Source organism: Sinocyclocheilus grahami, unplaced genomic scaffold (assembly GCF_001515645.1).
Source record: "Sinocyclocheilus grahami isolate Dianchi unplaced genomic scaffold, SAMN03320097.WGS_v1.1 scaffold8.1, whole genome shotgun sequence".
Taxonomy (NCBI): Eukaryota; Metazoa; Chordata; class Actinopteri; order Cypriniformes; family Cyprinidae; genus Sinocyclocheilus; species Sinocyclocheilus grahami.
The window spans coordinates 1645002-1660575 of record NW_015505187.1 but is presented as its reverse complement, the minus strand read 5'-3'; the positions used below and the strand labels follow the sequence as shown (position 1 = coordinate 1660575).

The 15574-nt window shown below is 37.2% G+C and overlaps 1 protein-coding gene across 2 annotated transcripts in view; it reads left to right on the top strand.

The window, feature by feature from the left end:
- Nucleotides 1–1264: 1264 nt before the first annotated feature.
- The window catches only part of LOC107590384 (proline-rich transmembrane protein 4-like), a 19217-nt gene continuing 4907 nt past the window's right edge, over nt 1265–15574 (top strand). The window contains exons 1-3 of one of the 2 annotated variants that reach the window (XM_016279116.1): nt 1265–1339; nt 6667–7819; nt 12023–12136. In XM_016279116.1, coding sequence (XP_016134602.1) covers nt 6763–7819; nt 12023–12136 — 1171 coding nt within the window. In that variant the 5' untranslated portion in view covers nt 1265–1339; nt 6667–6762. Of the gene's footprint in view, nt 1340–6666; nt 7820–12019; nt 12137–15574 lie in introns of both variants that reach the window. The other variant, XM_016279108.1, reaches the window with a different exon arrangement.

Below are 15574 nucleotides of genomic sequence, written 5' to 3'. Positions count from 1 at the left end.
CATTCTTTTCTCAAAAACATTACCCCTGCTCTCATGAGATGTACAGTACTGATCTGGAGCAAAAGTGAAATGGTAAAAAAATAGTTGAGTGTGTGTGTGTGTGTGTGTGTGTGTGTGCATACTGTATTAAAGGTCAAACTGGCAGAGACTCACTGGCTCCATCCAATTGGACAAAGTTGGGCTTTCAATCAGGAAATTATGTTTCCTTTGGATGGGACAATTCTGATTGTTTCTAAATTTAGTGAATTCCTTTGGATCAGAGAGTCAGTCATATCCCAGAATATACTCTCTCCCAGGAGGAACATTGAGAATGGATTATTATTGACTACCTCTGATTTGCATCAGAGATAAGCCGTTCTGTTGACAAGAAGCCAAAGTGTGGCAAGTCAACTCAAAAGCATGACATGCTAATGTTTGTGGGCTGAAGTGTGATGTAACATTTTGTTATGATGGTCAGAGAGAGTTTCTTTACATTGTTAGGGTATTTAACACACGGTCTAAATTAAAAAAACATATTGATACTAACACCCAAAAACCTTTAATTTTGATTTCATGGGGACTTTAAGAATTAAGTTTATAATTCATGTGTATGCATTTAAGTTTCTAATTTCTCAAAACAATATTAGTTTATTTAAAGTGTATACATTTTATTAAAATATTATTGTTATTAAATATTAAAATGTCTAACTTTTGTATAAATTCTACTTCTAATTCTTGTGTAATTGTGCATGCAGGTTTTTATTCCCTAATTGATACACTACATGGAATATTTCTACTTTCAAAAATATTAGTAAATGTATAAAATAGATTTTAAATGTTTTCTAACTCTTATCCTACTTTCACTTGTTATGACAATAAGAGACAACATGCACTATTTGTACATTTTAAAATTAATTTCTCACACTGCAAAACTATTTATGCACTTCCAAGAATGTCTAAAAGCTCGTTTAAAATTGTGAGAAAAAAAATAGATGTTGGTAATGGTATGTTCTAGTGTGCATATGTATTCACTGTATGTGTTTGAACGTGTGTATTTCATCTGTGAAGGATTCTTAAATCCGTGGCGGTTGCCTGCTGTACGGTGCTTACTCTCTGCTCTAACAATCTGCTCAGCGAGGTGTGACCAGATATTGTGCATCTGAATCCTACACTAGACTACTGATGCAGCGGGAGAGGGGAGGAGAGAGGAAGAGGGAGCGAGAGAGGGAAGGGAGAGAGAGTGTGCGACCAAAAACGATTTCTCTCCCACACGCACAGAGAGACGGATCTCCCTCTCCTGCAGTGGAGTGCTGGTGGCTCTTCTGGATTCTCTTGTTTGCTCTCTTCCACTGGGAGAAAGGTAAGTTTCTCCTTCTGTCCTTCATCTCTCCAGAAATGTTTCATTGTAGAAGCTACAGCCTCACTGCAGATGCTTGAATCTCCTGATTTAGGTATACTATATATATGTGACAATCTCAGTCAGGTGAGTCAGGTCCATAAGCATTTGTATTTGATTGATACCCACGGCTCGTGCTCTTGCTTGTGCTAAACAGATGGTTGTGTACCTTCTCAGACGGATGGTTGTGTACCTTCTCAGACCTCTTCACACATTCACATATATGCGGTGTGGGAAAAGCTCTGCGTTTCAGACGCATTCTGCTCCTCTGGTAACCATGGCGAAGGCAGTCGGCGTAGCAGCCTGTGCGTTTTGAGATAAACAGGTGATCCGTTTTAAGAGAAAAGCCCACAAAAACATTAACGTGACAGGTCATTTATCATGTTTTCACAGGCAAGTGTAATTGACTTCTTCTGAGCAACAGCACTGTGCGTGTGCCAAGACAGAAAATGGTGAAAAACATTTGCAACATTTGGAAATTACAGTGAAATTGGCAAAGAATCACAAATGTCAACAGGTTGTTTGGACCACATTGATTAGCATCTTTAAAAACATCTTAAAGAATTTGACTGATAGACGCGTCAGATACCACATTTCGGAGTATGTCGAGTGTGTATACTGATACTGCTAGCAGGGGATTCAATGAAACAACCAGCATTGATGGTTGATGGCTGGGAGCAAACAACTATAATCAGGACATATAATTCATCAATTTCCACGCACATGCAGGCTAAACATAAATGGATTGATTCATTCAGGTCTGCAACATGATAACATTCTGTTAATGAACACTGTGGCGACTGACAACCATGAGGACGCAGAGAGCCGTTGATGTGGAAAATTATTGTGTACATGGAGTCGACAGTATTGAGCCCAGTGTTTCGCAGTGTGAGGGAATGGGAGGAGAAACAGTGTGTAAAATAACAACACATTCAGCGCTCCATCAGACTGGTTGATTGAGGTGATTTAGGGGGTTCTGTAAAACTGGACGTTGCCCTTGGTTTGATATTATTGTGTCCAGTTGAGTACTGTACATGTTATAGTTTAATGGGTGCTCAATATGACACCAAAACTACTGATTTTCACACAATTAAGTATTTTTTTTATGTGAATCAATAATAATATAGATAAATGTATCTAATAAACCTAGCATACAACTACTGATGGTTGTTGGTGTGGTTTTATTGACATTGCGATGTTTTTCAACCACAATACACACAAAGGTGCAAGAACATCTTAAAAATGACTCTAAAACATCTTAATTAGACTTAAACCCTAATTTAAGTTATTTTAGTACTAAAATCCTTTATTGTCTAGGATTAAGTTTGATTTCTATTTCTGTGTTTTTTGGTGAACCACACTAAATATTCTTTGTTTAGGACTAAGCTGCGTTTGGACCATGATACGCCAGACCATGGCTGCTTTGGTTCATGGTTGGGTTAATTTGAGGTTAAGGTTAGGCTAATGGCTTTCGCTGTCTCTAAAAACCTTTAGACTGTGTTTAAAGGAAATCTCCTGTGCTTTTTATGGCTGCAGGTCATAAATATCCCCTCCCCCATCTTGTCTATAGGATAAGAACCAGAAAGGCTCGGTGAATAAATCATTTGATTTCATAAAGGCGTGAACCAATGATTCCCACAGCCATCATGCATGTCTAGAGGCCTGTTAAAATAACTGATATCATGATGGGTCGATCTGTCACCACTTAAGTGGGTCCTCAGAGCTAGACCTACTTTAAACACACATATATTTGAGAGAAGGACATTTTGACCCTTACTCTGATCTTACAACCTTCTCTCAGTTCCCTGATGGGTTCACTCAGGTCCTCTCTCATCTGATTAAGTGGAATCACTATTTTGCCTCTCATTGGTTAAGTAATGCGTTGGATCAAAAATTCAGTTTACAAAAGATGGTGATGGCTGTGGTTCTCAACTGGCGGGTCCAGACAGGGTTGTGGACAGCTAGAAAAAACAATGCTGAAAGACACATTATAAAATACAATTGTATATAGGTAGGAAAGCAAAATTACTAGTCCTACAAACATTTAAAAGGGAGAGGAAAATCTTTCCATATCAAAAGGTTTGCAGCTTCAGTGAGCATAAAAGTCTTCTTTTAAAAAAACATCTTTCTGACCCCAGACATTTGAATGGCAGTGTACTCAAAATACACCACTTTTTAATCTCTTTATATAACTTTATATAATGTGTTTGTGTCTGTAAATTTGCTGTTAGCTTATGTGTTTCGCAGCAGCTATTGAATGAATCAGTCAAATGCATATTAACTTTTACAGGAACCAATAATCCCTAAATGATCACAAATGTCATTGCTGATTCTTCTCACAAAGTCAGATCTGTTGCACATCCAACTGTAATCTGTATTTTGACAAATAAAATGTATCTGTCACTTGGTGAAAGAAATTAAGCAGATGCCAACCTGAACAGGCTGCTGAAAGTATAAAACCATATTTCAAAATAGATTTTGTATTGTTGGGCCTCTACTGGATAACCAACCCAAAATCTGGATCTTGAAACAAAACCATTTGAGAACCTCTGAATTAGAGTAAAAATGAAAATTGTGACAGTTTGGATGATAATTGCAATTGTTATTAGGATGATTATGAGTGTAAGAATTACGTTTTAATGGGGGGATTGTTACAGATGCTCTATGATGAAGGATCACTTCCGAAATATAAAAAACTCAACAAGGGAGGGATTCCAGGCGAGGAATAAATGTGTGATGCTAAATCAGGAGTAGCTCTCGAGCACTCGCTTTTTCCCTTTTTCTGCTTGAGTGATTACATCCTGCTCTGGCAGGCCCTTTCTTTGCCATGCACGGTAGAACAAAATGACAATGAAAGAGGGAAGGGAGAGAGAGAGAAATGGATAGAGACAGGGAAAGAAGAAAAGAGGGGGGTCTAATAGCAAAGCTCAGTGCTATACAGTCATTTATGTTTCCTCTTTGACACCAACTCTGACACATGCACACAGCAGCGTCTGTGATGCTGTTTAACAAGCTCCTGTGGGGTCTGACTTACTGAGGCATTTAACACAGACAAAACTATTCTTAAAACATTTCAGAACGTGTGAAAGAAAAACCCAAGGGCTGGGAAAGCAAAGTATCTAGCATCTGATAAATTTTCTGAGAAATCTGGCCTGTAGTAATGCAGTCTTTAATAGCGAGGTTGTAGAAGATGGGACTCTATTTGCTCAAAGCAGGTGGTGTGTGGTAATGAGTAAACAGTCTGAGTAGTGATGACGGTAATGACTATGACTCAGCCAGGTTTCAACAGTACCCCTTGTGAAAAGATTACGCTTGTTAAAAAAAGCTTCCGAAATGGTGAGAGACATCAGAAATGGTGAGAGTATTATGGTGGTATGCATTACTGAATTCTGACACTACCATTCTGCTCTGCTATGCATAGTAAGCAAATGTTCTGTATGCACAGAATAGCTGGATATCAAAATGTGCTGTGTACAAGCACAATATATTTTACAGGGTACTGCATCCTATAATTCAGTATGTTGGCCTTGACCTTCCTTTTTCAATGTGACATGGAAACAATATTTTATATATATTGGACCATTCTTTTTTTTAGAGAAATTAATATTTTTTTGAGCAATGACGCATTTAATTGATCGAAAGTGACAGTAAAGACATGCTTTTTTTTTTTTTTTTTTTTTTAAAAAAAAACTGTTTTTTTTTTTTTTTTTTTTTTTTTTGACTGTTCTATTCATCAAAAAATCCTGGAAAAAAACTATCACAGTTTCTACAAAAACAGCACAAATGTTTTAAACATTGGTAATAAGAAATGTTTCTTGAGCACCATATCAACATATTAGAGTGATTTCTGAAGGATCATGCAAAAACTCAAGACTGGAGTAATGGCTGCTGAAAATTCATCACAAGAATAAATTACATTTTAAAATGCAGTCAAATAGACAAGCTAGTTAAATTGTAATAATTTTGTAATAATGTTTTAGTTTAAAAATCAGTGAGGCTGAATAATTCATTAATAGCCTTAGAGTCTCTAAAACATGCTAACCGGAGGAACCGCCCCATGATGGCTGATGTCTGTTTATATAGTTAGTCTGTGAACTTTGTTCCTGGCAAGGAAACATAGGTTATATTTAGAATATCATACTACTCGTACTACTACAGGATGTATACAGTGAGACAAATGTGACCCCAAAAATCAAGACAAATTTGATTTTGTGTGAAAAAAGGATTACTGCATAGTGCAAATAAATCTCATTCTCAATACCATAATGTAGAAAAAATATTTTCTTGAGCACCATATCAGCATATTAAAGTGATTTCTGAAGGATCATGCAAAAACTCAAGACTGGAGTAATGGCTGCTGAAATTTCATCACAAGAATAAATTACATTTTAAATGCAGTCAAATAGACAAGCTAGTTAAATTGTAATAATTTTGTAATAATGTTTACTATATTTTTGATCAAATAAATGCAGCTTTGAAGAGACTTTAAAACATGAAAACATCTTTAGATTGTGGCAGATGTTTTGGATTTTCTTACAAAGACAAATCTGAGCTCCATCAGTCTTTTTTAAACCCATTTGCCCAGAGCCAGTTAGGTGGTTTAATCTAGTAAGCAAACCTCATTAAGCTGTGAGGTCTTTAAAAAGACTCTTGAGGGAGGCCATTTCTGTGATACAGATGGCATTGAGAAACGGAAGAGACACAATGGGGTTACAGAAAGAAATGAAATGAAAGAATTTCAAAATACTTATCCCACTATTTACTGACCAAAAACAACTGATGTTATTCCCAGTGAGAGTTTATTGCAGTTTCGAGAACAAATCAATTGCGTGAGGGGGAGAGAAAGTGAGCGAGAGAGAGAGCGAGAAAGAGGGACGCGGGGGTGGTGAAGAAAGAAAAAAGAGTCCAAGTCTCACTTCGAGAGAAATTCCATCAAATTCAACTCCTCTCACTGAGGCTACAGGCCATCAGCTTTATACTCCAAAATTAGCCCACAGCTCCACAAAGAAACCGGGCCTCTATACGTCCTACTACACCACCCCCATATATACATACACGGCCACAAAGAGACCTCTAGTCTCCCATTAGTATTCTTCAAGAGCCCTGCTTCTATAATTGCTCTGTCAATGGAGAGTTGAGGCCACCTCTATGACAGCAGAAAGATGTGAGTTTGGTATAAACTCAAAGGTTTAAACTTAAACAGGTCCTCATACAGGTGTAATGGGAAAATATCTATAATATAACTTAGTTGAAGTGAACTGACGGGATATCAATGTTTATTGCATCTCTAGGTTATTTGCAGCAGAAGCCTGGTGCATCTGGTGGGCATTCCTCGGAAATTCAGACACCATGTGAGCAGTGGTCCGTGACGACATTAGAGGGGCAGAATGCTTCTTCTGCGTGGGACTCTTGTGGTCTTCTCTCTCTTCAGCTCTGTCAGTGGGTTTTTCAGCGAGTATGGGCCAAAACCGACGACCCAGACCAAGGCAGGCTCCAAAGGATGGGGCATGCCCAACTTTGAAACATTGAAATCTAACATTCCATTGTTTGGTTTGGGATCACGGCTTTTATTCGGTGACACTAAAGGGTCTGCCACGACAAAGGTGAGCACAACTTTCCCAGAAGCAACCACACAAGACTATACTCTGTCTTCGAAGGACTTGAGCCCAAAATACCAGCCGACCACAACCTCGTTTGAGGAACTTCAAAGCAGCACTGTCCAGATAGGCACCCTGCTGCCTTTAAAATCAACTAAACTGCCAATAATTGACTTACTCAGGAACAAACCACAAATAGATAGACCAGAACCTCCTAAACTTGATCAAAGCTATGATCTGGATCTCTGGCCCCCCAATAATGGCCAAATCACAGCGAAAACTCCACAAACGACGATATCTAAACCAGAAACACGAACATACACTGTATCCACGGCTCAGGGTACCAGCACCACGCACACTACAACATTGAGACTGATGATGGAAAACATGAACCCTTACAGTGACCAAACTGTGCCCACAGACACTCCGTCAACAACGTCAGAACTAACGACACAAGCATACACTGAATCCACTGCTCAGAATACCAGCATCATGCAAACTATAGCACTGAGACTGATGACGGAAACCATGAACCCTTACAATGACCAAACCGTACCCATAGACACTCAGGCAACAACGTCACATCTATCGATACCTTCATTTCAAACCACACATTTTATCACACCAGCAGAACCAGAAGTATCTACCGAATCTTTGACCACTGTCAGCACTGGACAAAACACATTGAGGACAACAAACATGGCCTCGAAACCAGAATGGACACCTTTTAAAACCACTGACAAGGCTCTGGATGGATTTATGTGGGTAGAGCAGACCACAGGCCCATCAGAAGGGGGAAGAGTGCAAAGTGTTGGCCCAGATCCTACTCCTTCCCTGCCAGCAGGAGGTAAGTCAACCCCTCCCTGTCTTTTCATTTCCAACCCAAGCATATGATCTGAGATAACCAAAACCTGACACAATTTGACCCATCCTTAGCTAGCATGGGTGTATTACATTTGTTCTTTTGGTTATACCTTTATTTAAGGTGAAAATGGGTGTTTAATGAATTGCAGACCCTTATTGATTACCAGTCAAGGGTTAGCAGTGGAATCAGTGCAGCTGAATAATTGATTGATAGCCTTAGAGTCCCTAAAACATGCTAACTGTTGTCAATAATTAGTGAAAAGAATGAGTTTCGTTTGATAGTAAGAAGAGGAACCGCCCCATGATGGCAGATGTCTGTTTATATAGTTAGTCTGTGAGCTTTGTTCCTGGCAAGGAAACGTAGGTTATATTTAGAATATCATACTACTCGTACTACTACAGGATGTATACAGTGAGACAAATGTGACCCCAAAAATCAATACAAATTTGATTTTGTGTAAAAAAAGATTATTATATAGTGCAAATAAATCTCATTCTCATTACCATAATGCAGAAAAAATATTTAATTTACCAAGTAAATTTGTAAAGAATAGATCCTACTAAACATAACAGAAGATTGTTTTACTGAATTTAATTTATGCAGATTTTAATAAAAAAGACAATCATTGTTACAGTAATGAAAATTAGATTTTTATTGTGCATTACAGTAATGACAATTGAAGGAAAAAATGTCTAACTGTCATGAAAATAATAATGATAATTTAAAAAAAAACTAAATAAATCTACACTGTACAAAAATGTTATATACAATATGTACAGTATGCACATGATAGGTATGGAGTACCTACAGTACGTTACCTGCTACATTTACTGTATACTGCATCCAATAATTCTCCACTTGACCAACTACAAGTACTGTAATATTAGCCGTAATCTTATTTTTGGCTTATGTGCATAAACTGCTTAATATTTTTACAGAAAACTGCTTTAACAATCCAAATGTAGTTATTTACATATTTATGTCTGACCAAACCTAATGTTATGAAGTCAGCAATGACAACAATGTACTGTCATATACTACTGTTTGAAATGTTTGTAGCATATTTTGTAATGTTGTTGCAAAAAAAAAAAAGAGGCATACCATTTAAAAAAAAATTGCAGTAAGCATTATTTCCATTACAAACACTGGCATCATTTAAGGTCAAATTTGGTCCGTATAACCCACTGGAGGTTCACCTTTTTGCAAAGGCTTGCAACATTTTAATCCAAGGTCAGCACTGACTATACTTTAGTCGTTAAAAAGAAGATCTAGACCTAAACTCATGATGCGATCCAGACGAATCAATACAGACCTCCTTGAGGTGAGCATACACTAAAACTCTCCAGATATTTGTGAAAATAGTGTGCCAGACACCTAGATAGGGTGTATATGAGGTGACCAAGCATGCTAACCAGTATTGACATGGCTCTGTTTGATATCTAGAGCTAAGGGAGCGGTAAGACAGGCATGCATGTGTACAGTAAGCACGGGATTTGCACTGGAGAAGCAGCCAGTTGGGCGGTATGTGATCAGTATTCCAATGGCAGAGTCAGCAGAGCCAGTGAATCCTTAGGGACTATGTTTTTCCGCACCGCCTGTTCATGGATGCTGAGCATGCCTCTCAACATTTAGTCTCCTTTTCTCAGTTCACTCTATCCATCCTCTCTCGCAGTAATAGGCCTCTCCTGACGTTTACTGGGCATCTCTCTTTTTTTCCAGCAATAAGTCTCATTTAGCCCTTCAGTCTTATGTTTTCTTTCAACCTCTCCTGGCTCCCAGAGACATGTTTTTCCATGTCCTTCACTTTTCCTTTCCTTTCAAACTCATAGAATCTTTTTTAAGATGATGGAGAAAGGAAATGCATAGAAACAGAGATTTTCAGAAAGAGATATGGAAGTAAGAATATTATCTTTTGTGTTCCACAGAAAAAAGAAACTCATACAGGTCTGGAACGAGTGTGAGTAAATGATGACACAATTTTAATTTCTCTGAATCCAAACAGAAGGAAATTTAGTGATGTTTTTTAACCTAAAAATCCTTTTTAAATGAAATTCAGACTGGCCTTTTTTACTTGAACATACTGAATTGTCTTCATAATCTCACACACAAACACACACATTCAGCCCCATGAGGGAGATTAAATGATTTATGTCACACTGTGCAGGGGTACAAATTCTGATCTAATTCCCTCTTTATTAATGGTGACCAGGGAGAGAGGAGGAGGAGGGTAGAAGAGAACAAGGCAGGAAGATGTAAAGAGGGTTGCTTAGATGAATAACTAGCTCTGAGAGAACATTTCTCATCATCTAATGAGGATTGGTGATCTGGGTGGTTCTGACGGAGAGTGATGGGGGACGTTTGACGCTTCATTTGAACACAGCTGGTGTAATAGTCTGAATCTTTAAATCACCCATCAAGAGACAGTGGAGAGTAATTCAGTGCAAGGCTAATGTTGAAGGAATGCATAGATACATAGAAATAAATGGATATATAGATGGATAGATAAATATATAAATCAAAATCCAATTACAATTTTTCTTTTAAAAATTAAGATTGCGAATCCAGGTTTGCTTGTAGAGTTGCACAATTTGGCCAGAATTGTGTGATATCAAAATGGCTATAATTAAAAATAATAACTAATTGTTGTTATTATTATTGTTGTTGTTGTTGTTGTTGTTATTGTTATAGAAGCAAAAGAGGAAAAAATACTATTAAAATATATCACTGTAAAATAACAAATTTAAACAACTACTGTATAAACTTATAATACTAGTATTTATGGCTGGCTGAATTTTTTTTGTGTTGATGAAAAACCACAAGGAGCTCTTAAAGGTTCTCTTTTGTTAAAGGGATAGTTCACCCAAAAAATGAAAATATTGTCATGTCGTTCCAAACCTGTATGAGTTTCTTTCTTATGTTGAACATAAAAGATATTTTGAAGAATGCTGGTAATCAAACAGTTGATGGTCCCCATTGACTCCATAGTATTTCTTTCCCTATTATGGAAGTCAATAGGGACCAACAACCATTTGGTTCTTCAAAATATCTTCTTTTGTGTTCAACATAAGAAAGAAACTTAAACCGGTTTGGAACAAAATGAGGGTGAATGATGACAAAATTTTCATTTTTGGGTGAACTATTCCTTTAAGCACTTCTCATTACAAGTTTGGGAAGTTGGTTGGATGGATGGATACAGTAGATATAGAGGAATAGATAAATATATAGATTCATGGAAAGATATTGATGGATTAGATGTGGGTTGATGGATGGAGATGGATGGATATATACAGATGATAGATAAATCATCTGTAGGCTCCTTGCTTGTTTTGTTGCAGAGCTCATTATTCATGCTAATGAGAGACCGTATCAGCACCAGAGCGAAGATCTGCTGTGATCAGACTTGAAACGTGAATCCTGACAATATACAAAAAAGAACATCATGCAGGTCTTAAGCAGTTACCACAAGGAATTAATGTAGACACACAAACAGTCTTCAAGTCACCCTAAAGATCATGTTTGTGTCCAAGCAATGAAAGCTTTCACTCAGCCTAATGTACATACAAGTGTGCACACTTATTTGGGCGCATTAACGCTACACATACATACACACGTATGCCCAAACATCTGCATAGTTACACATTTGGGAATGTAAATATTCCATCGTAAAGTCTATTCATAAAGAATGTAACAAACACGGAAGTTTGATGTGTGGTGCTTAATAGGACAAGCTTTGAGTTGGATCTGTGGGAATCATTGACCAGTGAACAGATATTAAACACTCTGGCCTCATTGTGTCAGGTCTCTTTTCGATCCTAGTAAGGTATGTGTGAGTTTTACACAGCCACACACAACCTAGTGTCTGTTTGTAGCTTTTTCTCATAGGAAAGTTTTGCTTCGGATTAGTTTGATAATCCTACCTCGTCACAAAGATAAGGTTTTCGTTTCTGATCCGTAATGATGCTCAGTCGCTGTAGAGTGGGCTGCGCATATTCAAACATGAAAGTCAAGTTATTGTAATTAAACTATCAGATGCCAACTCCAGTGCCACTGAAGCCTGGCCCGGAATACTGCAGAAATCTGTTTGACATAACTAGGTTAGAAAATGTTCCTGTTTCTCCATTCTTTCAGTCATAACTTTCATTCAGCACCACATTCTCAGACTTGTGTGCTCTGTTTTCGCAGCAGACTTTCCATGGGAGGAAGGCGATAAGGAAACGGGGAAGAGTGCTGATCTGACAACACAAGACCGACACGATGAACTGACAACATCAGCTAGCGTGACGACTCTCAGGAACACAGGTAATTAAAAGAGTCTGATGGAATACACGCCTTTATGTAATCTACACCTGTGATAATTATACTCCGATTTTCATCTTGGGACGTGAACCAGTTTTCAAAATACAAGTATAATTGAGGAACTTTTGACCTGAGTAAATAGCACTACATTCAAGCCGCCCAGACTAATTTGTTACAGGAATAGTTCACACAAAATGAAAAATTGTCATAGTTTACCCAACTTCATGTCATTCCAAACATGTATTTTATCACAAAAGTATCAGTCCACAAAAGTAAATGCCCACTTGAACACTTGAACCTGCCAAATACAGGAAAGTAGACAAGTGCTCAAGTACAAAGACCACATGTGTGGGTATTGGAGCAGGCCCATTGAGTCTCAAGAACCAGACCAGTGTAATTTGTGAATCTTTTAATTTGTGACTTCACTGGATCAGCCAATTAACCCAAAAGATCTGATTTTAAAAAAGAACAATTTGTTCACACATTTGACACTATACTTCACTCGTGAGCTGCCATAAATACTCCAGGCACTGCTAGGATGGATGTTAGGATTTTCAGTGAATAAAGACTTATATTTTGGTCTTTCTCACACAAAACCAGCATATGACTTCAGAAGAGTTGGTATATAGTGCATATGGACCACATTTATGATATGTTTATGGACCATTTTTGGAGATTCAAAGCTCTAATATTCATTATAACTGTATATGGAAAAGGACAATTAGTGCATTCTGCAAAATTTTTGAAGATATGAGGATAGGTAGATTTTGTGTAAAATATCCCTTTAAGAATGTCATACCAGCTCTCTGTTGGTTGAACAAACAGATAGTCCTACCTCAAAACAAACATTATTGAGCCTGTGTAGCTGTGTCTGATTGGTTGGGATGTCCAAACAAAAGATAAAAGTTTTGATACATTTTCTAAAGGAATCAACCTTGAAATGGCTTACTTGTTTCTGCACATTATACTGGGATAGGAGAAAGTATTTTAACATTAAATAATGCACACATCAGCTGGAAGGATGTAATATTTTCCCCAAACACAGTAACAAGTGAGCCAACTTGTCTTGTTTCCTTCACTGAAAAATTCATGTCAAACTCTTCCTCCTTCTCCACATGATTTAGAGGAAGATATCTGTTGGTATGGTATGGCCGAGTGCACCACGACCAACCGTCTGTTACCTGCCAGTAATTGCTTCCAGAGGGAGGAGAAATGAGCACTTTTATCTCATAGTTGGCACCTCCTACAAACAAGCCGACCACTAAACTGCCCAAGAGAGTTGAGTTACGCAACGTGTCTCAGTAGATCAGATCTATCAACATATGGTCTTAAGTGTGCCATTTTACGTCACCTTCCTTGTTGATCATGAGGTGCATCTTCGACCCAGCTTCTCTTCTGTTGCACCTAACCTACTTTCTTACCGCTGCATTCAATGGGATAACCTAAATTCCATTAATAGATGGACAAAATATGCCACAACGATTCAAGAACCAGGTTGTGAGAATATCTGTATGTTTATGGGCTGTCTCGTAAAGTAAACTGCATGCAGAGATCCGACCCACAAAACTGCAGCTGCCGTATCTCAAATTAAAGATGCAAAAGGTTTCGAAATCTAGCACACACATTCACCTCACCCGAAAATTGAATGTCCTGTGAGAAGGAAGTGGATCAGAAGGTCTTCCTGTCTCCTTCCTGTCATTTCTCCTTCACTGCCCTCTTCTTTAAGTCAGCATACCCAGGCCTCATCAATATGAATGGGATCATCCTACTTTGCTGTCCACTCATCTATTATTAGAGAGAGCAGAAATTGAAAGTGAGGCAGGATAGATGAAATCTGAATGAGTACTTGTAACGAAATCACAGCACTGTATTTCATAATTAAGCAGAGGGTGTTGTTATTATCGGATCAGCGAGTCATGTCTGAATTTCTAATCCTAAAATACTTGTTGCTGGTTCACATTGTGACAACCTGGAAAACTCTCAGATCCTCTTTACATCTCCGTCTTGGGTGATTCGATCAGCTGACGCATTGGTGTATATGCTAATTACATACAAAAAAAAGGTAACACTTTAGTATAGGGACCAATTCTCACTATTAATTAGTTGCTTATTAGCATGCCTGTTATTAACATATTGGCTGTTTATTAGTACTTACAAAACATTTATTCTGCATGACCATATTCTACATCCCTAATCCTACCCAATACAGAAATTTAACAACTACCTTATTATTAATAAGCAGCAAATTAGGAGTTTATTGAGGCAAAAGTCATAGTTAATGGCTTGTTATTAGCAAGAATTGGACCTTAAAATAAAGTGTGACCAATAAATAAAAAAATTGTTCTACATCGGAGATACTACTCACAATTAATCCCAATAGAATTTGGTGTTAACATGTTGCTAAGATAATGAACAACTTGTCAAACACAAAGCAGGGCACCTTTCAGAAATCAGTTCAACTTGAGCATAAAAATGTATAGCACACACATTTATTAGACTGAACTGTTTGAATTGATAGTTTATTACAAAATGAGGTATAAACATGGGGTGCTTCTCAATTTGAAGGATGCAACTTTGTTAGGCTGCATATCTCGGCAGCCATGACATAAAGCTTTTTGAGATGATTTTTGAGGTGAAGGCATTATGTGTTCTTTTGTTTTGTTGTAAATCATATAATGCTAAAAAGCAGATATTTTACATAATGCTATATAGGGTGTGTCCTTCCATTTGACAAGCACCCATGATCTCAAACTAGTTTGACAACCATTTTCCCAAACACCCATAGTCTCAGACTAGCTTTGCATTAGTATTTACCGATTATTCTTTTCAATTCTTTTATTCTTTTTATTTATTCTTTTTTCAAAAATGTCATTTTTGTTCATTGAAATAAAGCTGAAATATATATACCGTATATATATATAATGTTAGATGAAAAATGTAAATAAGTTTAAGTACTAAAATAACTAAAAAATAAAACAGAAATTAAAGCATAAAAATGAAAGCTAATTCAAAATTAATAAATACTATAATAGCACATAAAAACACTAAAATAAAACAAACTAATTAATCTAGATGTGTAATTGCTGATAAACAAGCAGTCATGCATCTAGATTAGTTTCTGTTTGTTTGTAACTCTATTGGGCAAGATGGCTCTTCACTAAGTAACTGAATCGAAATTTGCTCTCACTGTGATCCCTATCTTCACAAAAACATGCTAACTGATAAAGTCAAGTCAAGTTTATTTGTACAGCGCTTTTCACGATACAAATCATTGCAAGCAACTTTACAGCAAATTAAGTTTCTACAATATTTAGTGGTAGCTTATCAGTGGTGACTGTCAATGAATGTACATATGGCAGAAATGTACGGAAAAATCAATTAAAGACGCAATAAAACAGACGATGAACACTATTAACAGCAATTATTATATGATGCAATCAA